This window comes from Panthera leo, chromosome B2 (assembly GCF_018350215.1).
Source record: "Panthera leo isolate Ple1 chromosome B2, P.leo_Ple1_pat1.1, whole genome shotgun sequence".
In the NCBI taxonomy this organism is placed as follows: domain Eukaryota; kingdom Metazoa; phylum Chordata; class Mammalia; order Carnivora; family Felidae; genus Panthera; species Panthera leo.
In genome coordinates this window covers 138,566,463-138,591,613 of record NC_056683.1, presented here as the reverse complement: position 1 = coordinate 138,591,613, position 25,151 = coordinate 138,566,463, and the positions used below count along the sequence as shown (strand labels likewise).

Genomic DNA, 25,151 nt, shown 5'->3' with positions numbered 1-25,151 from the left:
CTACTCATCTGTCACTAACTTTGCTCAAACCATGCTGGTGTCTTATAATTTTTGAAGAGACTCTGCACTTACTGTTCCCTCTGTATAGAATGCATTCTCTCCAGAGAGCTCCACATCTTACTCCTTCAAACAGCACTCTCTCCATTAGATCTTCCTCAACTATGTAAAACTGCATTGCTCCACACCAACACTGTCTATATCTCCCTCCCTGTTCCCTGCTTTTTCTTCTTAGAACTTATCAACATGGAAATACTATATAGTTTACCTATTTTATTGTATGTTTCTTTTCACTAGAACATGGGTTGGCAAACTTTCCCTATAGTATTTTAGACTTTGTGGGCCATACGTTCTCTGTTGCAACTACTCAGCTGCTGTTGAAAAAAAAGTCATATAAAGGAAGTAAATGTAAGTGAGCGCAGCTGTATTTCAATAAAATTTTACAGAATAGCCGGCCAGCAGGATTTGACCTATGGCCTACAGGCTGTCATCCCCTGTACTACAATGTGCATGCAATCAGAGGAAGGATTTTTGTCTGTCTCACTACTATAATCTCAGTTCCTAAAATCACGGTTGGCACACAATAGAAACTAAAATATTTACTCAATGAATGAATGTTTTGGAGGAATATCCATCAAGAAAAAAAAAAAAAAAAAAAGACTGACAAGAAGAAAACACTGAAAAAGCGTTTAGAAAATATGTGCATTGGCCTGAAAATGAAAATACCCTGAAAATTAGCTTATTTTGGTAAAAGAGCTAAGACGTGAACAAATAAAAGCTACATATACCACATTTTAATTACTTTCTCAAGTATCCATTTTAAGATTTCTTACTGGTTACAGATGATAATCATTTTGTGGATTTATAACTGGTATTTTTAAAAATAAAAACAGGGGCGCCTGGGTGGCGCAGTCGGTTAAGCGTCCGACTTCAGCCAGGTCACGATCTCGCTGTCCGTGAGTTCGAGCCCCACGTCAGGCTCTGGGCTGATGGCTCGGAGCCTGGAGCCTGTTTCCGATTCTGTGTCTCCCTCTCTCTCTGACCCTCCCCCGTTCATGCTCTGTCTCTCTCTGTCCCAAAAATAAATAAAAAACGTTGAAAAAAAAAAATTAAAAATAAAAACACAAATTGAAAAAAAACAGGCGAGATGATCATTTAGTTATAAGCATCCTAGAATTACATACATCAGAACTACAGCTCTTTAAACATTCTATTTCTGTCATTCTCAACATGGATACTAATCAAAATAATCTAGGAAGTTTTTCAAAGAAACATCTTAAGTCCCCAGTTCTTATTTAAATGCAAGGAATTGAAATATTTAGTTTCTAAAAGAGCAAATTTAAAAGACATACAAGAAAAATACTACATTTATAGATTTCTAAAACACAATACTCAGACACTTATGAAATAAGACCTATTAAGCATATACATTGGAAAAGGCAGTGTTTCCATTTTCTTTTCCTTCTGGGGAGGGCAGTATTCAGGAAATACACACAGTTCCCTTATGATCCAAACTCTAATCAATTACAACCTTTTAAGCACACTTTTTGTTAAACAATAAAACTACCCTTAATGTTCTTACCAGTATTTACAGTTTCCTGGTCAATCATGCCTCCTTCTGCAAAACCTTCCAAGTCATCCACTTTAACTTTTTCCCATGGTATGTATGTAACTCCAAGATCCACATCCCAAAATTGTTTATATTCTGTTTTTACACCTTTGTTTAAAGCCCAAGCAATCTATCAGGAATGAAGAGAGAAAAAAAGAAAGCTCAGGTATATTGTAAAAACAAGGTAAAATGTTCAAAATTGTATGTAAACTATGTGAATAAAACTAGTTGGAGAGCAAAGCCTCACTGGATGCTAGAAAAATAATAGTAGCCAAAGTTTTTCCATATATGTCCTGTTTTTTGTTTGTTTTTAAAATAAAGCCTACACTAGAAAGCAATGGTATTTCTAACGTGGGATTTATTCCACTTCTTACTAACACTTTAAAAAATCACATTTCCAGGGGCGCCTGGGTGGCTTGGTCGGTTAAGCGTCTGAATTCGGCTCAGGTCATGATCTCACAGTCCATGAGTTCGAGCCCCGCATCGGGCTCTGTGCTGACAGCTTGGAGCCTGGAGCCTGTTTCGGATTCTATGTCTCCCTCTCTCTCTGCCCCTCCCCTGTTCATGCTCTGTCTCTCTCTGTCTCAAAAATAAATAAACGTTAAAAAAAATTTTTTTTAAATAAAAAAAAATAAATAAAATTAAAAAAATAAAAATCACATTTCCAGAAACAATCAAATCTACTTTTCACCATAAAAATGTCAACCTACATTAGCAATAATTAGAATAGTTAGAATAATTTAAATAAAATCTTGGTAGTCCAGGAAAGGAGACAATTTAGTTTACATAAAGAAACTCACTGCCATGAAATGACAAAGCATGGGCATAATAACCCTGAAAGTAGATATCTTAAAGTTTTTAACTCAGTTGCAGAACCTGATGGAATAAATTATCTCCAAGTAGCAGAAATAAAATGTTAGTCACAGAAAAATACACAGTAAACAGTTTAAAGGCAGAGGGAAACAAAACATGTAAGTCCTTCACAGTGGCCTTTGATGTATAACACAAGATGTGAAAAAGGAGAAAATAATAATGTAATTAAGAAGTATGATTAGGAAGCACTGGGAGGAAGAAGTGAATGAAAGATAAACTTGTTGGGGCGCCTGGCTGGCTCAGTCGGTGGAGTGTGTAACTCTTGATGTTAGGGTTGTAGGCTTGAGTCCCATGTTGGGTGTGGAGATTACTTTAGATGTGGAGGGTATTTAAAAATAAAATCTTGGAGGGAGGGAGGGGAGGGAGGGAGGGAGGGAGGGAGGAAGGCAGGCAGGCAGGCAGGCTTATAAAAATGAAAAAGTTCTGGGGCGCCTGGGTGGCTCAGTCAGTTGGGCGGCTGACTTCGGCTCGGGTCATGATCTCGCAGTCCCTGAGTTCGAGCCCCGCGTTGGGCTCTGTGCTGACAGCTCAGAGCCTGGAGCCTGTTTCACATTCTGTGTCTCCCTCTCTCTGACCCTCCCCCGTTCATACTCTGTCTCTGTCTCAAAAATAAATAAACGTTAAAAAAAAATAAAATAAAAAATAAAAAATGAAAAAGTTCTGTTCCTAAAATGGTGCCCTGGGTGACTAAGAGAACTGCAAGTGTGATTTCAAAGAATCACTGGACTAAAAGTTTTAGTCATTGTTTTACCTATATCCAATTCGATAACCCAACAACACTGAAATAATAAAGTTTCCTAGAGGTTTTCCCGTAACATTAAAAAATGAAGATGGATCAAATATGTAATTCTAATATACATTCTAATAATCCAATAAAACAAGAGCATGGGTCTCTCCTCTCCAATCTTACCTTAATGACCTTGGACCCAATTTTATATGATCCAGAACTAAGTTTCTGAAGAGCCCGGAAAGCATCTTGTCGGTGAACCATGCAGACATATGCACAGCCCCTGGGAGGAATCATCTATTAAGAAAAATTTTTTCTTTAGATAAGGTGTAAGTAAGGCAATTCATTCTGGCATTATTTTATGGTTTTAATGAAACAAATCATTACTAATACTGAATGGTTTTCCCTTCTCTTCCTTTGGCTGTTTACTGGTACAATCCATGTACAACCAATTATTTAGTTTAAAAAAAATTCAAAACTTATTTGGGTTGCACTCTAAGCCATAACATAAGCAAAATCTTGATTATCACATGTCAATTAAAGTTTTTCTAATGCACAATAAAGAAATTTTTAAAAATGTAAAAAGATATGGATACACCACCAGGTAAAAAGAAAGTAATATTGTAGGGCCAACATATTTGAAAGCACAGAATTTATTTATAGTACTTCAATTTTTCCACGTGTTATACCTAGTAATGTGAGAAAGATTTTTGTTTAGGGAAGTATCTTGTCCTTAATATAAAATCTATAATCTACAAAAAATGATAAAACTAAAGTTTTCAATTGTATAAAACTTCATTTTGTCCAACTGTTTCTGGATAAAGGCTTTACCAGAATAAGAAAATAGCCTTAAGTGTTTACACTTTCACTCAGAGTTCACTTCAAGCTACTTTCCAAACTTCAATCCCAAACTTCTCAAAAGAGAAGTCTATCTAACCCCTTACCTACTTCTTCATCTTTTACAATATAGATCCAACACTTTTATCAATGCACTGAAAAATTTTCTTCAACTTCACTAAGTGATAAATCTAACAGACTTTCTACTCAGTTCTCAAACTCTCTCAAAACCAAGTGAAAGGTTTATAAATTTTTCACCAAATTTTCAAATCCTGGATTTTATCACTAGCCATTCAATATATTCCAGTTCACAAAATAACTCGGTGCCTACTGTTTATAAGCAGTATGCTCTTTAAAGGTAATACAGGGGCGCCCTGGGTGGCTCAGCAGGTTAAGCATCCAAGTTTTGCTCAGGTCATAATTTCTCAGTTCGTGGGTTTGAGTCCCATGTTGGGCTCTGTGTTGACAGCTCAGAGCCTGGAGCCTGCTTTGGATTCTGTGTCTCCATTTCTTTCTGACCCTCCCCCGCTCACACGCGAGCGCTCGCTCTCTCTCTCTCTCTTCAAAAATAAATAAAAATGTTAAAAAAAAAAAAAAAAGGCAATAAAGAAGAGGGGAAGAGACAAGGCAAACTAATGCCCAAATGACTGTGGAACAAGAAAGACTACAAATGTCGCAAGTATTATGACAATCCAAATGCTACTTGGATTCACGATCTATTCAGAGCAATGATTCCTGACTCTGCATTAGAATCACCTGTTTAAGCTGGGACACCATGATAAGAACCTAAAGACACTGATCCTGCACATCCCTATTTTTTCAAATGTCAATACATTTCTGATATCTCAGCTAAGAGAAAATCAGAAACAAAATCAGAGGCTATATGATCAAGGAAGGGCTATAACAGTCATGTTTTGACAGGTGAAATTTAAAAAGACAAAAGATTAAGAAACGCCTATAACATTCTCATGGTGTAGAAAGAGGAATATGAAACTCCGAAGTTGAAACATCAATCAATCATCTATTTATTGTCTGTGCAACTCAGGCGAATCACTTAGATTCCTCACTGGTAAAATAACAACATGGGAATTACTTAACCAGCTTCTTGTGAGATTCCAAACAGATCATATATAGTCGAAAGTAGTATATGAAATGGTCAATTCATATGAAGAGTGCTGTTATTAATGTGGAAAAGTCAAATTCGGCCATTTAAAAAATGTTGGGATCTAAGACTAGAAAGGAAAATCAGCCAATTTCCTGGTAAATAATGATAAAAGGTCCAAACAGACATAAAAGTAGAACAGTGAATAAAATCAGAGGGCTAATGAATCAGAAAGCTCCTTAAACAAGCAAATAAATATAAAACATTCCACTACTTAGTTTTAGCCCCAGGGAAACACAACAGACCTCCAGGAAGAAGCAAATACTCAAAGAAGGGAGACAGGGTGGGGCCAAAGCACTGCAAGAATCGAGTTGAGGAGTGAGTTATGGTCAAGTTACTGGAGATGCAGTGGCCACACAGATTTTCTTGCCTCAGAGGGAGATGGGGAAAGGGGAGTGGACTGGCAAAATATTGGGTCCCCAAGTCCAACTGTGTCTCCAATACTAGCTATGTGCTCATGTGCAGGTGATTACAATTCTGGGACTCAGTTTCCTCATTTTCATTATATAAAAAAAGAAAAGGAATTAAACTAGGTCACACATAGGGTTCCTGCTAACCCAAACATCTGATGACTTTAGGAACCAAGTGCTATACTGCTATAAAACCCCTAAGAATATTTTGTTAGAATTCCACTACATAGGCAAAATTAATTGAGGTAAACAAAGCAGCAGAAATAAACACGAAATGATTAAAGTCAAATAATCTTTGTAAAGATGTGCAATATTAAAAAGGACACTATTTGGCTAATTACGAACCAAAGTGAGTCTTTGTATGCGTGAAAATCCTCTATATAAACTACTGTATAAGAAGTAATACTTACATTAATGGATTCAATTTGTCCAAACTCTTCAAACAGATTGGTTAAATCTTGCTGGGTTGCCTTCTTATCCACCTGACCAACCCATAAAGTAGTACTACATACTGTCAAGACATAAAAGAGACAAACGTTCTAAATCACACAGACACAGTTACTTCTTGCAAGCAGCTGAGGAAAAAGCACTAAGAACAATAATTTAAGATGGATATTTAAAACTTAAGTGACATTTTTATCTGCTACACTTAAAATGCACTAAAATCCCAGGTATCCATTCACATCTATTATGAATCAACCTCTTGTGTGTTACCTGTTCTCAAGCTTGGCTGTACACTTCAATCACCTGTGGATACCTGGGTCTCACTCTAAAAGATGAAGGGCTATGGGGTATGACAGATGGGTATTGGGAGTTTTAAAATTCTGTAGGTAATTCTAATGTGCAACAAAGTCACAAAAACACTTCACTGCAATCCTAGCTGTGTACCTTTAATCTTTCTCTGCTGGAATGATTAAGTGGATGTTTCTTTCTAATCAACAGTTGAATTTGAAGATGGCGCCTTATCCTTAAGGAAACAATTTGCATGGAGATATAAAAGGGAAAAGGCTGAATTAGAACCTGTTATCATGAAAAACTTAGAAGATACTTTAGGGGAAACCACTTCACTTTAAGAAACAAAGCTACACATGGGACATCTTACCTACTTTAAGCTGTACGGTTCACGCGTCCATGAACATTTTCTTTTCCTGAAGACACTTACTTGTAAAACGTTAACAACAGCTGATGTGTTTGTGGAGTTTCAATAAATTTAGGTTAAACCAATGTCATTTTTAAACATGAAGTTTCCAGCTTTTTGATGCTTTTTTAATCTATTACAGGGCAGGCCTACAGCAGGTTTTACTCTATAGCTAATTTCAGTGCCGCCCTAAGAGATGACCATTGCAAGATCTCTACTGAACGAAGGTTTTCAACCAGGTCTCTTTATTACAGTTTATTCGAACTCAAATGTTCTCCACACCAGTGTCAGCTTTAGGAATCGTTCAGCTAACAGACTCCCTGGTAGCATTTTTTCCCTTACATACTCTCACCCTATACACACATAATATTCAACAAAAGTCTCCAGGAGCAATATGTTAGTTTTATTCTATTTCTGTAACAAAATATCACAAGCTTAGTAGCTTAAAACACAAAAATGCATTCTCTTACAGTTCTGGCAGTCTAAAATGTGTCAACAAGCCTGCATTCTTTCTGAAGACTCTAGGGAAGAATTTGCTAGCTTCTACAAGCTGTCTGCATTCCTTGGCTCAATGACTCCAACTTCCATCGTCAAAGCCAACAGTTGAGCATTTACCTATCTTCATCTTTCTCCTTCCCTCTTCACATCACCTTTTCTGACTCTCTTATTTCCTTCCTAAAAGGACCCCTGGATTACACAGAAGGGTCCTTCTGGATAACCCGAGTTAATCTTCTTACCCCAAGATCCTGATTAATCAGATCTGCAAAGTCCCTTTTACCACGTGGATCTGGATCTGGATGTGAGTATCTTTGGAGGACCATTATTCAGCCTACCACAAACCCTTAGGAAATTTCTGGACCTCTTTCACTGAAGAGTTCCCACCTCTTCATTATTCTGTCTACCACATCACAGCTGCTTTAACTTAATCTCCCTGACATATTTTCCATGTTTCCTCTGTTTCAAGGTAGTCTCTCTACAAATTTTTCCCACAGACAACTTTTTTTTTTTTTTAAATCGAAAAAGCAATAATCAATCTCCCTCATCCCAGGAGGAGAGGACATAGATTCCTAGAACATTACTGTTTGTTGATGTTTCATATCCACTGAACTAGTCACAAATACGCTTGTGTTCTAAGAATCAATGGTAGGGAAATACTATCTTAAGTGTTTAAAATGTGCTGGGCCACATGAAATTGAGATTGCTTCAGGGTAAAGAGAGTTTTCAGGTAAAAAAATGAGGGACATATTTTTCACTGTATTTTCCTTTTTTTTTTTTTTTTTAATGTTTATTTTTGAGAGACAGAGAAAGAGAGAGAGCAGGGGAGGGGCAGAGAGAGGGAGACACAGAATCCGAAGCAAGCTCTAGGCTCTGAGCTGTCAACCCGACGTGGGGCTCGAACTGTCAAACTGTGAGATCATGACCTGAGCTGGAGTCGGACCCTTAACCGACTGAGCCACCCAGGTGCCCCTACTTTTCACTGTATTTTCTTATGTACTTTCTGAATCTTCTTACTGTGTTTTACCCATAAAAAAACAAACAAACAAACAAAAAAACCCCCCACCATAACAGTAAATAAACTCCATGGTCACTAACTATGTAAATGGTAGCAGCTGTAATATGACAGGTAAAGTGAGGAACTAAATGAAAGAGACTGAATGTAAAAGCCCTATCCTAAAACTGGTGATTCTGAATGTCCTAACAGTAATCACAGGAGGAGGCACAACAGAGATTTTGTGGTCACACCTTTGATGGTATTTCTTTATCAGACAGCACTAAAATGTTTGAATTTGGTTTCTCACCCTGAAGTGACAAACAGAAACTTTTAGAGTTAGGAATATCGACATGATTAAATTAATACCTCACTTTTTGTAATCACGTAAGATTCTGGCAAGATCAGCTTGCTCAAACTGCCAGAACTTAATAAGATGGATGCTGCCTTTAATTATAAGCCTAGATTTCCAGGATGCTCCAGGATAAGTTATACCAATTATTTACCTCATGGCAAAGAATTTATTTGGAAACCTCGAGAAATCAGACAACCAGATCAGTGTTCAGCTGATTCTCTGATGTTAAGAGAATGATAATTTATTCCATTTCATGTACTTTGCCCCTCTGCAGTCTGTTTGTTCACCTTAGAAATCATAACTCACTAGGAATCTTCAGGAAGAATCTGGCACTAATTACTACTCACATGCCCACCAAGTGAACTCTCCCTCAAACTCTCACAATCACCAAATTTGTTATAATTATACATTACAGATTAATACATAAAGGAGGGAAAGTTTGTACAATGGGAATCTCTCCCTCAGAGCTGATCCAGTAAGTTTATAATTAGCATTAAAATTTACATGATTCTTTCAATAATTACTCCCCAGACCTGGTGGTCATACTTGGTTACAACACTATGAATAGAAATCACAGTGTCCAAGTAATAGACAGTAGGCCGAATCCACTTTATATATCATTAAAGTTCTAAATTTTCTAACTTGCGTTAAAAAAAAAAAAAAAGAATTCTCAGTGATATGTTTCAGTAGAACCTGCTCTTCCTTTTCTTTCCTACTCTCTCATGTTACAAAAACCAAGGATAAAATTATTCATTTACCAAACGACTTTCTGGTTTCTTAAGAAGTCTAAAAATACAGTTAACTTTACCAGTTGATTATTTTCTTAATATTTGTTGAAACCAAAGCTTTGTAAAAGCATGTCACTTACCACTTAATGTTTTAGATCTAATTGGAGGTAATCCCTTCTTCTGTCGTTCTTTCTCCCTTTCTCTTGCTCTCCTTTCACTTGAGTATGAACGTGATGATTTCCTCTTTCTTTCTCTTGAGCGTGAGCGTGATCGCTTTCTGTGTTTACGCTTTCGAGAACCAGATCGCGACCGAGACCTTCGTTTCCTTGGCGATCTACCAAAAAAAAATCTTACTTTACTTCTAATGACAGTATTATTCTTCTATCAAATTTCTCACTTCTAGGTAAGAACAAAATACACACACACACAAGGATATCTTATATTTAGCTACCTCTTAAAAAATGTTTAAGTATAGTGAAGTAAACAGGCATTTTCTCAAATCTATGTACTGCTCAGGCCCACACTAGTAATAGATGTTTGTTTGCAATGATTCTTACTGAGACCGGGAAGAAAAGAATGAGACTCCACTAAGGGCCTTACTTTCCTTAGTCTCTTCCAACTCATTTTTCAAACAAAAGTTAAGAATAGGGATAAAAATCTGAAGAAATAAAAAGATTCCTTAGGTGAGTAAGATGTTACACTTTTAAAATAAGAGAAGAGAGAATGTTTCCAACAGACCATTAGCTATTCAAGAATTCTGCTTTTAAGTTTTTAACTTCTCAAATTTCAAGGTGCTTGACTTTAGAATATAAGGTGATACTGAAACACTGTTTCTTTTTTTCCTATCAACCATAGCCACTGCACTGCTTCAAAATGTTGAATAAGGAGATATTATTAAGACAAAGTGTCTGCTAAGATTTCAGCTCTAACACTGTCATTGCTTTAGCAAGATTATTCAATGACTGAGATGGGTCTAGAGAAGGGTGAACTGACAGGTTCTCGTTTATAAGAGGTAAATACAAATAACTTCTTGAAACATATAAGAAATGACTGAAAAAGTTGTCAAAGATACTGCCCCTCTTCCAGCATATACTGTTCAGATTCCCAGGGGTATTAATGTGCAAAAAATAGGGTATATTATATTGGAAACCAATGACTTTAAGTTTTAAGACAATATGTAGTAAAAACAATGTACATGTACATGAGAATTAACAGGTTAAGGAATCTTCAACTCAAATCTGAATAAGCATGTACATTAATGAGTCTCAGCTATGTTGAAAAGCCCACAAAAGAAACTCACAAAGAAAAATTATATATTTTACAATTTGATACTATGTTTAATGTTTACAAAGATAATTCTTATAGCTTTATTTTTATGATCATTTTTGGTATTATTATAAGATGAAACAAAATATAAGGATTATAATGGAATTTCTAATACTGTTCCTCTATAGTTTGATTTAACAGTTTTCAGAGGCAATAATATCCTAAGCTGGGTGTCATCATAATATTACTAACTAAAATCAGGTATAATCCAAAATCCCATTCTTATGATATGGCTGCAATTAATGTATATTATTCAAATAAATGGCAACAGATATATCTGATTAAAAAGAGAAAAAAGTATTTTTCTGTTTTTGATATTCTAATTACTTCTTTCTGAGAGAATATAAGATGTCACTCTAAGAAATACATTTCCTTTAATATTGATACAAGGAAATAGAGCCAACTTTTAAAAGTTCACACACAGCTATTCTTAAGTATTATTGTAGAACCTTGAACGAGATCGTGAATGTGTTCTTGATCTTGAGCGAACAGCCACTTTTTTTGCTTCTTGTTCGAAGATCTCCTCTTCCACTCCATCTTGCCCTTCATCTATATCCATGTCCTTGAAAGTCAAAAGAAGGGCAAACAAAATGCCTGATTGAAATTTCAGTATATATTGACAATTCTGCCTTACAAAATATTCACCATAGTAGCATCAATGCCTAATAGTAAAATGGTTAGTGTGGAGCTTAAGTGTGAGAAGTAATACTTAGGACAGTACCATTATTTTACATAAAAATATTTCACATACAATAAAAATTATTACATTTTATAATATTTTTCTCTAATTAATTAAAAAAATTTTTGACCCAGAGAAATGTTTACTTTTTACCTGTTGCTGAATATCTATAGAATCATCCAAATTTGCTTCAGGTTCGAGGAAATGCTGTTGACTGCTCCCTTGTGATGGTGATGCTGAATGTTCTGATCCAAATGTTCCTTCCTGACTATCCTGAGGGGTTGCCTATTGAGAATGGATACAAACACACAAACATTAGGAAAGTACGCATATTGTTACAAAAGAATTTAGACATGCACATATCACAATTAAAGTTTTAAAAAGGAGCCCAACACATATAGAAATCCCATGTTAATCAACCTAAAATTACAGTTTTGTAGAAATCCAAGTTTACTTAAGAGCATGGGACATCTCCATAAATGAGTGAAAAGAATATATTAGAATGGAATGGTAAGAGCAAGTAGGTCTTCAAATTTTTAAACTGTGGAAAAATATAAACATTATACTTTCAAAAATAAAGGGATTATATCATGAATGATATATAATGCCACTAAGTTAAATGAATCCAGAATTTCAATGGCAATTAGCATTTTTATAAAATGCTATAAATTAAAATGCTGTAATACTTTTAATATTAAAATATTGTATATTAAGGAACAAAGTCATATATTACATGTATAAAGGCAAAGCAAAGCTCAAATACCATTATCAAATTAACTGATCTTGTAAAACAGTTCCTAACTTGGGCCTTCCTCAACCTCCATCTCTAGAAATTTGCAAAATAATATTAAGAATTACTCTGATATATAAAACATTTCTGAAACTAATAAAAGTTAGGCAATGAAGACTAATTAAAGGAACACTTTAATTTGAACACTTCTTACCCCCCCTTTTTTTGCTGGGACTAGATTTACAGCAACATGATATAGCGACACTGCTTATGTGATATTTATTAGTATGAACCTGATTCAGGAATTACATATACTATGCAGTTAACCAAATATGAGGAAACTAATTATGAAAACGTCTCCCTACATAAACTTTCCTAAAACATCTTCACAGGTGTTGAAGATCAGTAAAAACAGTTCCTGGCAGTACACAAGCTGGGAGTTACTGTAATAATTAACAGAGAAGAGCAACTCAAAAAGTCTGTTCCCTTGCTATAGACTCTGTGATTGTGAACAAGTTACTTGAATTGTGAACTTCAGTCCCATCTATAAGAGGAATACCAGCATAGTGACTACGTTATAAATTTCAAAGTTGCTCAGAGACTAGATCTTAACTATTCCTACCACAAAAAGAAATGATAGTTTTATGACATGACAGAGGTGTCAGCTAATTGGGATACATAAATCTATCAAATCATGATGTTGTAGACCTTAAACTTACATAGTTATATGTCAATTATATCTTAATAATATTTTTTATGTTTATTTATTTTTGAGAGAAAGAGAGACAGAGCATGAGCAGGGGAGGAGCAGAGAGAGAGGGAGACACAGAATCCAAAGCAGGCTCCAGGCTGAGCTGTGAGCACAGAGCCTGATGCAGGGCTTAAACCCACGAAACGCGAGATCTTGACCTGAGCTGAAGTCAGATGCTTAACTAAGTGAGCCAACCAGGCACACCCTGAGTAACGTTTAAAAAAAAAAAAAAAAAAAAAAAATCTTACTCTAATGACATTTAATCTGAAAGAAAAAAAAAAAAAAACATAAAAATTAAGAGCCAAAAAGAGCATTTAAAGAACCGTTCCAAGTCTCTTATTTTACGAAGGAACCAGTTCTATATGGATAACTAATGTTTTCAAGATTGAGAAATAAAGCTGAAGTTGGAATTAGAAGACTTCTGTGAAACACCTACCACATACCACAGTACTGGCCAAAATGTCAGTAAGCAAGCATATTCTTCCAGAACAAATCAAACAAAAACCTTTTAAGCACAGTCCTGGCTTAGGTCTTTACAACAGTATACTAACAATAGAATTTTTCACACAGCAAGGAATAATCAATTCCATCCTGAGTCTTCTATTTGGTCCTGATTCAGTACGCATATTTTCTTCACATCAGATTTTTCTTACTTCTCCATTTATCTTAAGCTTTGTATCCACCCACCCTTGTTTTTCACCCCATTTTTCTATTTAATGCTTAATTCTTGGTATAACCACCAAGATCCACCACAACTAATTTTAGTTTTTGAGTTGCTTTTTTTAGTTTTACCCATTTGGAAAGACTGTGATTTCATGACCTTTATTCTTTCTTAAAGGTCTTGTGAAGAATGAAGAGAAAATTTACATTAAAAATTCAACTAAAATTCATCCTATTATCTTGCAATTAGCAGCATTAAGTCCACTAGATCCTTTTTTATATCTAAGATATATTTTGGGATCTTAGAGGTCTTATATTCCTATATATATTGAAACATTTTGCTATTTCATCATCCTAAGAATTATTCTATTATAATTCATCAATTGTTCCCAATTATTTCAAGAAAGACTAAAATAGGGGCACCTAGGTGGCTCAGTAAGTTAAGTATCTGACTCTTGATTTCGGCTCAACTCATGATCTCACAGTCATGAGATCGACCATGCAGGGCATGGATCCTGCTGAAGATTCTCTCTGCCCTTCGTCCACTCGTGCTCTCTCTCGCTTTCTCTCTCAAAAAAAAAAAAAAAAAAAGACTAAAATAATACACAAAAGCAAAAGCAAATTAACTGTCAAGAAGGGTAATTCAACAGTGCAATAAAATCATCATCATCCAGTTTTACTGTGTTACTAAAAATACTGTATATTTCAAGGTATAAATAAAAACGGAGACACTATCTCTGTAGTCTGCTTTTAAGCTCTCCTTGGAACACGGTTGAATATTTAGATTTTTCCATTTCTGTACATAATGGCAAAGAGGAGAAAAGTGATAGAGGAACATAGTTCATAATTATTACACAAAATAAAGATGAATACAAAGAAAGAGCAGCATTCTAGATTCCAATGATGATGGTGAAATTTAATATCTAAGTGAAATATGAGACTATGAGTTTTCAGACGACCACATCCTAAATGTACTTCTCAAACTCCAAAACTAATGGCAGAAAAATGTGTCTCTAAGAACAAAACTAGGGTCTTTTCATCTACTTAGTCACATAACTAGAAGAACTTTATCTTGCACCATTGTGCAACAAGCACCTGGACTGTTCTATTTTGCTAAAAGAACGTGTGACACTTTTTTAGGTGTATTTATCTTGAGAGAGAGCAGGGGAGGGGTGAAGAGAGAGAGAGGGAGGGAGAGACAGAATTCCAAGCAGGCTCCTTGATGTCAGTGCAGAACCTGAAGTGGGGCTTAATCCCACAAACCTGAGATCACGACCTCAGCAGAAATCAAGAGTAGGATGCTTAACCTAGTCACCCAGGCGCCCCAAGAACATGGGACATTTGAATTTAATTGGTGGCATTTCAATTACATATATTAAAATTACTCATCAAGTTTTCTTCCCTATCTCTTTTAGCCTCACTTCTGTAAATTATCTATAAGATGATGCCAAGTATATTTAAAAAGGATCCATTGGACCCAGGTGGCAAATGACTGTTTTTCTGATATACTGGTATACATCTTTAGTATACGTCCTGGTATACATCTCTACTTGCTTCAATGATGTCCTCATGTAAAGCATCAATACTAAAAAAATAGAAGAGGATTAATGGCAGCCAGTAGAGACTTCTTTCGAGGTTGGATTAACACTCATTAAATGTCACATTTTGAGGGATGCCTGGATGGCTCCATGGGTTAAGCGTCCAACTGCTGATTTCGACTCAAGTTATGATCTCATGGTTTGTGGAATCGAGCCCTGTGTTGATCAGCTGTCAGTGTGGAAAGTGCTTGGGATTCTCTCCTTTCTTTCTGTCCCTCCCCTCACTTTTGCAGACACTCTCTCTCTAGATAAACATTAAAAATAAATAAAAATAAAAACTTAAGTGTCACATTTTAATCAGTTATAGATCCCCATTCCTCCACTTTTTTCTGTATAAGTGACAGGAAAGACTTCATCAAAGGCTTTACTGAAATCCCCATATGCTATGCTATAATCCTACAACCTCAGGACCATGAAATGCAATTTATGTGAGCCAAGACATCAACTCAAGGCTCTTAATACTATCACCCATCTTAGGTTTCATGTTCAATTTACTTTGTCCATATATTCTCCTATATAAAAAATTACTGAATCAAAGTAAGTTACATAATGACAGCTCTTCATTAAGTTGTTGAATCTTCCATAATTGTTTTATTCCTAACATTCTTCTAAAAGCCCTTTTTGTTGGTCATACTATTTTCATTGTCAGCATTTCATTTTGAGCTATAGCTGTCCTGACATCTTCTGAATATCCTGATAAAACAATTACCAATATCATGATCTACAACTTACTCAAGACAACAGCAATCATTCCCCTTCTGACATGACTATCACTCCCTTCACAATTCGGTCACTCCCTGGAAGGGCTCTGTTTTCAGTGGTTTTCTCTTGTTAGGGACACGAGATCTCAACCTGCATGCAGGTGTGGTCAGGGCTGCAACGAATGGGGTGGCACCAGCAATCCTACTCTTTTCTCTGAGACATAAAAACTTTTAGGCCGCCAGAATGAGCTCACTGGTGAACAAAATGCTTCCTTTTTCTGCACATGTCACCCTATCTTAAACACACTAAGGCAACTGGTTTGCCAATTACACACTTTATTAAATTGAATGGCTACTCTGTTGATACACTTTCTGATTCTAAATTTGCCATAGGATTTGAACATTATCCACCTGATATATTAGAAAAGTTGCTTTTATTCCACTACTCCCTTTCTTTAACACTCATTTTTGAACAACAGAAGCTTTTAAGAACATCTACTTCTTTCAAAAGGATCTTATTACTGGGATGCCTGGGTGGCTCAGTTGGTTGAGTGTTGGACTTCGGGCTCAGGTCATGTTCTTGCGGTTTGTGAGTTCGAGCCCTGCATCAGGCTCTGTACTGACAGCTCAGAGCCTGGAGACTGCTTTGGATTCTGTGTCTCCCTCTCTCTGCCCCTCCCCTGTTCACGCTCTCTCCCCCCAAAATAAACAAACATTAAAAAAAAAAATGTAAAAAAAGGATATTACTGTATCCTTTAAATCTGTGGAGGAAAACAAATAAATAAAATTGTGGAGATAATGTATAGGATAATTAAGAGACCAGAGTTCTGTTTTTCTTTAGTTGGTGAGATTCTTCAGACAGAATAGCCCTCTCTCAAGTTTCTAGTAATTTTCACTTCAATAATTTGGGTGCTAATTTTAAAAGTACTACCTTCATTTTACTGCTTCTGTTAAACCTCCTAAAATGAAACTAGATCTAAGACAATCAAAACTGTCACATTTATAGCTGGACAAATCTGTTGTTTGGATAAACTTTTCCTTCACTATTAACCCGTCTCTTTGACAGCTCTGTGATTTTTTATTATATCACTGACAACCTGTTTTTTTTCCATTGATTTACAACTTGTGCTTTTCTTTAAACAACATCCAAATGTTCTGCATTGTACTCTACCTTTAAGTCTCTGAATGCTCAGGGAGACCTATCTGCCTGACATAAAATACTGCAGAATTCCATTCTCATAACTCCAGGTGTAAGTTCCAACCTAGCAAATACCATTAATGTCCATTTTATGTTTACTGTTTGCATGAAAAAGACAAGTGCAGATCCCAGCAGTGTCTCAAATGTTTGCCATACCTTTAATCTAAAATAACTCTTCCCTTTGGGGCACCTGGTGGTTTAGTCAGTTAAGCATCCAACTTCGGCTCAGGTCATGATCTCACAGTTCACGGGTTCGAGCCCTGCGTTGAGCACTGTGCTGACACCTCAGAGCCTGGAGCCTGCTTCAGATTCTGTGTCTTCCTCTCTCTGCCCCTGCCCTGCTCGTGCTTAGTCTCCCTCTCAAAAATATATAAACATTAAAAAAAAATTTTTTTTTAAGGAACTCTTTTGTCTTCATTTCTACTATCCTTCACTTGCACCTCTACCATCACAGGAACTAGAATTCTTCCCTGTGTTCATACAGATGTATGTGCTCCATTAGAGAAGAGAATACTTGAGGCCAGATGCTTTTTTGTTCATCTCATATATATCATTTGTCTAACAATGTATCACTCGTATTTTAAAAATGTTTATACTATTATTTTAGTGCCAAAAAGTTTTAATTCTTTTTTAATGTTTGTTTATTTCTGAGACAGAGACAGAGCATGAGTGGGGGAGGGGCAGAGAGAGAGGGAGGCACAGAATCTGAAGCAGGCTCCAGGCTCCAAGCTGTCAGCACAGAGCGCGACGCTGGGCTCGAACTCACAAACCGTGAGATCATGACCTGAGCCAAAGTTGGTCACTCAACCGACTGAGCTACCCAGGCGCCCCCAAAACGTTTAGATACTAGGAAAAAGTGTGATTGGGTGGCGGGGGGGGGGGGGGGGGGGAGTGAATTGAAAACAGTCTTATTTAAACAGTTTATATCTGTATTTCTCTATATAGAGCAAAAATAGGCTTTGTAATGGATTAACCCTGCCTTTGCCACTTTATCAATTCTAAGATACGATTCCTCTTCATATATTATCCCTGTAATTTATAGGATTCTTGTAACTCCATGGGATGTTGTACTTTTGAAGTGATTAAAAATTCTTAGCCATACATAAAATAATGATGCATCTTAGGACTAATGATATATGATATTAGATGTATATTTTTGCAATGGATGTTTCATTTCACTAAGGTACAACTTTCTGTACTGTACAATGGGCATCAAAAATCTATCTCACAGCATTAAATGTTATCATGCCTCACAAACCTCCTGCCACACGATAATAGCCTAATTAAAAATAGCAATCTATTTTGCCATCATCACCATCAACAGAAGCAAAATCATCATGACCTTGTTTGGGAATTGAGCGGAGAGGAAAGCATGTGAAGTTTCAAGTTGTAATACGAGAACACCACCTCGAGTGTACCGAGCACATGCATATATCCAGAACACATTCTGGTAACAAAAAATATAAAGGTTCTGAAAAGGCTGATCTTGTAATAAAGTTGAAGAAAAACCACCATCCTTGAGAAACAACATTTTACAGAATACAGGCAGCAATAACTCTAAAGACCACAAGATGGAGATATAAACCTTTTGAGGCTGTTGCTGTTCCAGGAGCTGCTGTCTGAGATGTTCAAGGTTTTGCTGCTGTAGTTGTTCTGCTATCTGATGAAAAATTGAATTGTTCACAGATTCTGAAACATGAGAACTAGAAGAAAAAAATAAATGGAAATACATTTTAAAAGCCAGTAAAGATAATATGAAAATAAGTGAATATTCAACTCCCCCAATGCCAATTAAATGAAACATACTCTACTATAATGTTTACTTTTGAAATATTAAGAGAAAATGGAATACCTCAGAACATTAATATGTTAAAATAGAAAGATCCTCTCCAATAGTCTTTCAATAGATGGATAACATGTTAAAGATACTCTGATGGAAGATCTGTTATTATGGTCTCAAGCTATTAAATGCATATAAATTAGTATTTTTTACATTAGAGCATTTTAAGAAAATCTCAATGAAAACACATAAAAACAGTTAAAAGTATTTAAACATCGTCACTTTAACTCCTTCTCTAACTATAAGATAGCGGGAGAAATGGTCTATCAATCAGTACATGTGAAATCTACAATTGTAATTGACCATAAACTTTATAAAACTAATCTGCTTTCTTTAGAAAAGTATTCAAATTATTAGGTATGTTAACAGAAACAGTATTTAGGTAAGAGGAAATAATAATTTAACTATACTCTGGGAAATTCACACCTGGAATACACCTGGAATTCTGGGTGCCACAAGGTAAGACATGAACAAAAAAGAGGGCATCCCAAAAGGGGCAATCAGGATGGTGAGAAGTCTTGAAACAGTTGAAAAAAAGTGTACTTCATCTGGAGCAAATAAACCTAAGGGGAAGAATGATACCTAACTTCAAATATTGAAAGGCTATGTCTCAAAAGATAATGGAGCAAATTTGTTTCCTTGCTTCAGAATGCCAAACGGATCAGTGTGTGTTAAGTAAATCATACAAGACTCAGTAACAAGAAATTATTTAACTTCTCATCATATAAGGCATAAAAATAAAACATTACAAAACACCTTATCAGAACCATTAAAGGAGATTCTTACATTGTTCAGGACACTGATCTAACATGATCTTAAATATTTCTCCTCTAACTTTATAATTCACAATCTAAAACATTAGTTTTTAATTTTTCAAGTAGAATATCTTTACCAAAAGGATATATTTGTATTTTTATGTATATAAATGTTTTTTAAAAATGTTATCCCAATATATAAAATTAATAACCTCTGCTCAAAACAAGATTCCCAGAGGTGTTCTCCCCATTCATCACCCCTCCTCCAAACCCCCAACTTCTACACCCCCACTCTCCAACATCCTCTTCCCCACTGGTCTTTTCTCAAACCCACAAGAACCTAGGGCTGCACAGAACTGTTTGAGAAAAATAAAAAACACTAATCTAAATAAAAATATACAATCCATATCTTTAAAAAAAAAAATGAAGTCCCTACAGTCCTAATCCTTACTCCTGCTTAGTCAGAAACACTCCCAGAATCTGGCAGACTTCCTAGAAGTAGTCATTGACATTAGAAGCAAGCTTCTTTCCTATTATTTAAAATATTCTTACAACTGAATTAAATAACATAAAGCCTAATACAGACAGAAAATATCACAACTAGATTTATCAACATCTATCAATTTCCCTGTAAGAATTTTGATATATCCCAAATATTTGCAAAGATCTGAGAGTCCAAATAATAGAGGGAGGCAACAAGACAACAACCCCACCATCTTTCTGTAGTGTGAGTGCTCAACAACCTGAAATTATATCCCAACTTATTCACAGTACACTTGGTGGTTCAGGAGGCAATGTCCCATCCAATGTTTATCACAGTAATGGGAAAAGTTTATAGTTATAAAGAAAGAATTCTTACAGTTGAGAAGCTGAAATTTCCTTTTTGGGTTCTTCACTATGCTCAGAATCTTCCCCAAAATCAAACCTATCCATCAACTTCTAAGTGGCGGGGAGGCGGGGGGAGGAAAAAAAAAAAGAGAAAGACAAATTAAAAAGTGCTTCTTCACATGAAAATATGTTACTAATGCTATTCTGAATGTCAGTAACATCCCATTAATTTACCTGTACCATTTAATACAAAAATGTTTTATATAATCTTATGTTATGCTATAACAAAGCATTTAACTGAGTGGATCTTTATTTTAAAGTACTCTGACATACACTGCCTTATGTAATAAAACAAATCACAACACACGGAATAAATACTGATGCTTTATAAAAGACTGGGATTAAAATATTTAAGTGGCTTCCCAATGAGAATAAAGCTTGATTGAAAAACATCTGCAACTATAATCAATGGATTTATTCCTAGTACATTTCTCCTCTTAGGATGCTCTATTATCTTTTACATGACCGATTTAAAGGTTTTTTTATGTGGTTTAGCTATTTATTTTCAGACTAAGGTGCTAGCTAAAAAAGTCTAATAACAAAACAAATCAACATTTGTTTTCCTTAAAAAATACAGCAGCAGAAGCACAAATAATATGGGTAATACTTCCAAGGTATCTTAATAGTCCCATAATTAACAAGACTATTGAGGCTAACACACAATAAATTACACATGAATGATTTTCAACTTTAAAACCACTATTCTTTATAGTCAGGCCTCGATTTATCATAATATTACAGCATATTGACAACTTGTAGAGAAGTGCTCTTTTGAATTTCCACATTTTGAACAATTATAATTTTAGCAAGTTAAAATTTTACAACATAGAACATGAAAATTAGTGTATTTGTAACATCCATAAAAGAAATTCAAAAATTCAGAAAATTATCATTTGCCTCAACGGTGAAAAAACAATTTTACCAACTAGTTAACTTCAGTGAAAAGAGAACATTCTAAAAGTGGAGTTCTTTCGGAAGCCTAAACTTTTTGTAAAATTCATAATGTCTTATACAGTCCAATGCATATTGTAATAGTTCTATAATAAAACGTAGTCTACAGACTTAGAATCCACACGATAGCATATACAATGGAACACTTCCTACAGAACAGATCTGATAACGTAATCTCTACCTTGTTGAAAGACACCCCCTGTTCTAAGGGGTTCAGGGTGTTGGCCGCTGCAGCTGCCGCCGTCAGCTGGGCCGTGAGAGCTTGCAACTGCACAACCAGCCCAGCATCCAGGGCCTGCAGGATAGAAGGCTGAGGCTTCTGCTGCTGGAGCTGTAAAGTTTGTATCAACTGCTGAAGCTGGAAGGGAAAAAAGGAAAAGTCATTACCAACACATGCTGAGTTTTATTTGCAAGAATACCCACCTAAAACTTTCAGTCAATAAAATTCTACATCCTACAGTCTTTGGAAAAATAAAAATTTATATGAACTCAAAACAACAATTAAAAAAAAAAAAGATTTAAAAAAAATCCTTAATAGGTCTTCTGTGCTTCTGGGAAGTCTTGAACTTTAAGCCTAATAAAGTGGTCATATCAGAACAGGTAAAGAACTTGTCAGACACAGACTGATTTTTTTTTTTTTTCATTAAGCTTTTCATTCCTTCTTCAATAAACTCCTTCATCTCTGTAAAAGAACAAGTGACAACTGCTTCTGCTATCTTTCAGATTTCTCATCAGATAACACATCTCCTGAAAGCAGAAAAAGTAAGAAATCTGTCCCCTGGAGCAGTCTCGAAGTAAGGAAATTAAAGGTGAATAGTGCCAACAACTATTGAAAGCAAATCCCTGTTCCTCCTATTCCCTCATCCTTTGAAAAAGCAGAAACAACAGTTAAGGTCCTGAAGATATTTCATAGTTAGATAAACCCTACGTACATCTTACAAGTAATTAATACTTTCCTAATCAAGATCTAAACCTGGGTTGAATCTGAAAATTATCACTTCAGAATAGAAACAATGAATGTGTACTGTTTAAGTGAAGATCAATTTACAGTGGGAGAAGGTACAAAAGCCTTCCAAGACGAAAGTAAGTAATTTCAGGCCTATCTAAAAACAGCAACATAAGAAACAATCTAGAGTCATCTGGCTATCAAATAAACAACTACTACGAGCTACTAATGGGAGAGCAAAGAAAGTAATACAAAAATATATGACAGCTGAGTTACTGCTCCAGAACACACAGGACGGAGGGAGGGAGGGGGAAGGAGGATGAAAGGCAGTGAGAGGAGGAAGGGTGGGGCGGGGGCAGGGAGGGGGGGAGTGAAGGGGGTTAATATCATATCTTCCGGTTTACACATCTCTTTTGACATCCCCATTTTTCCACACAGCACTGTTACTGTTTCAGTCAGGTTCAAAGCACCGCAGCACCCTACTTTTCCCTCTACTCAGACTTCATATTCTACCGATTACTGTGTCTTCTTTACTTTCTTTGTACTATTTCATCTGGAAATTCTTTGTACTATTTCTTCTGGAAAAATCACTTCTCCTGCCAAAATTATTTATTTGAATAGGTGTCTTTTAAATGAGAACATTTTCTTTATGAATTATTTTCAAAATATCATTAGCACAAAATAAAATAATTTGATAATTTTATCTAACACCCAATTCAGTTTCCCCATTCGTTTTTACACGTTTAAAACTCTAGAATAGTCCCTTTTTTCTCAGACTGTCCTTTTAGAGTCTACTACTCTATTTTCACATATTCATTACTTCCTTTCCTTTATCACTGTTACCAATACTTGCTATCTCTAGGCTTCTTTCCCCCCTCATCCATTAAAGTACCATTCAGATCAAGTGACTTCAACGTAAAAATCTGTGGCAATTCCACACTGCTAAGCCCTTTCTTTTTCAGCCTACCATTTCTGTCTTTTGAAACCCATGTCCCACATTTAGGTCTACCATTTCAGATTTGTCATCGTTAACTTATATACACAGGCCATCTGATCCTCCAGACGTCTCAACTCTAAAAGATCTTTTGTGTACCCAGCATTGTTATGCTCTATACACTCACCATTCACTCATTCTACAACAATGTACTGACCATCTGCTACCTAAATACTGGAGATACAGGAGTGAACAAAACAACAAAAAACTCCTCGTCCTTCTGTATGTATGTCCTTCATACATTCCAGTGGGAAGAGACAGAGAATGAACAAAATAAGTAAATTATATAATGTAATACAAGATAGATTATATAATGTAATAGAAAAGGGGCGCCTGGGTGGCTCAGTCAGTTAGGCATCCGGCTCTTGATTTCAGTTCAGGTCATGATCTCCTGGTTTGTGGGATCGAGTCCCGTACTGGTCTCTGCACTGACAGTGTGGAGCCTGCCTGGGATTCTCTCTCTCCATGCCCACCCCCTGCTTGCACACATGCTCTCTCTCAAAATAAGTTAAAATAAACTTTAAAAAAAAAAAAAAGAAAGAAAGAAGGCAGGCAGGTGATAGGAAAAAGAAGTATGGGGGTGAAAGAATGTGCAGTTAAGAATGTGCAGTTTTAAATCACTTTTTAAAAGACTTAGTGAGGTGACATTTAAACAAAAACTTACAGGTGGCTGAAATCTTATGAATATCTGGAAAAAGAGTTTGGGGGATTTTATTGCACAGATCATAATAAATTTGGTTTTTAAAGGACAGGTTAAAAAAAAAAAAAAGGAGATGCTAAGAATGAGCTATCTTCAAATCCTACCATGACTAGTTCCATTTCAAAGTCTCATTTCAAATGCCACTCCTCAAAAACACCTTCTCTTGGCTACCCTCCCTAACTCTGACCCCTTCTCCAAAACCTAGTCCCTCTAAAAATTCACTCTTTTCACTTATGTGTCACTATCTAAATAAAGCTTTATACTTAAGAAAGACATCTTTCCCAAGACAGAAGACCTCCCTGTCTTGTCAGCGGAGTAACAACAGCATCTAATAATGCTTGGCAAAAACTAGGTGCTAAATCAATATTTTAGCGTAAAATGCATTTTTTATAGAACAGCACATATAACGATGTTTTACTAAATTTAAAACAAAGGCAAGCTACCGAGTACTAGTGTGATCTCATTTTTACAAAATAAGAGAACACATATTATTTAGGTGGTACATTATGAAAATGAGCTCTAAATCACTGTTCATGTAACAAAAAAAATGCTCACCTGTTGGCCTTGAGGACTTTGTAAGATCTGAGCTACAGCGGCAAGTGTATCTGTATTTGTTATCTGAGATACCCATGGATCGGGCAGACCCTGGACAACATTGGCTGGAGTAACAGGTGTCACAGGCGTTCCTTTTAAAAAAGACATACCCACCCAAACAAATATGTAAAGTAAATAAATAAGACTTGGAAAGGTAGAGAGATTTGCTTTGTCACTTTTATAAAATATATACAAACTTAAATAAATGTTTTTATTTTATTGTATAATTACAGAATTAGGTAGGTTGAAAAAAAAATACCAAAAGGATCTGTCCATACTTGTCCTCATTAACTAAGCTACTACTTTAAAGGAGCCTACAATGCTTAGAAGTCATTAAAAATCTTACTACAGAAGAAGATTCAATGACAGGAGGAAATATTCAAAATATAATTTTAAAAAATATAAAACAGTATGTATAATATAAAGCTATTTTTGTTTAAAATGGATGTATATGAGGACACCTTGGTGGCTCAGTTAAAATGTCCAACTCTTGGTTTCGGCTCAGGTCATGATCT

At 35.7% G+C, this 25,151-nt stretch overlaps 1 protein-coding gene across 1 annotated transcript in view; it reads right to left on the bottom strand.

The window, feature by feature from the left end:
* The window catches only part of SCAF8 (SR-related CTD associated factor 8), a 158,918-nt gene that overhangs the window by 80,033 nt on the left and 53,734 nt on the right, over positions 1–25,151 (bottom strand). The window contains 10 exon segments of the mRNA XM_042940135.1: positions 1,580–1,736; positions 3,390–3,503; positions 6,026–6,126; positions 9,466–9,659; positions 11,101–11,213; positions 11,484–11,615; positions 18,554–18,671; positions 20,423–20,502; positions 21,584–21,760; positions 24,598–24,728. Coding sequence (XP_042796069.1) covers positions 1,580–1,736; positions 3,390–3,503; positions 6,026–6,126; positions 9,466–9,659; positions 11,101–11,213; positions 11,484–11,615; positions 18,554–18,671; positions 20,423–20,502; positions 21,584–21,760; positions 24,598–24,728 — 1,317 coding nt within the window.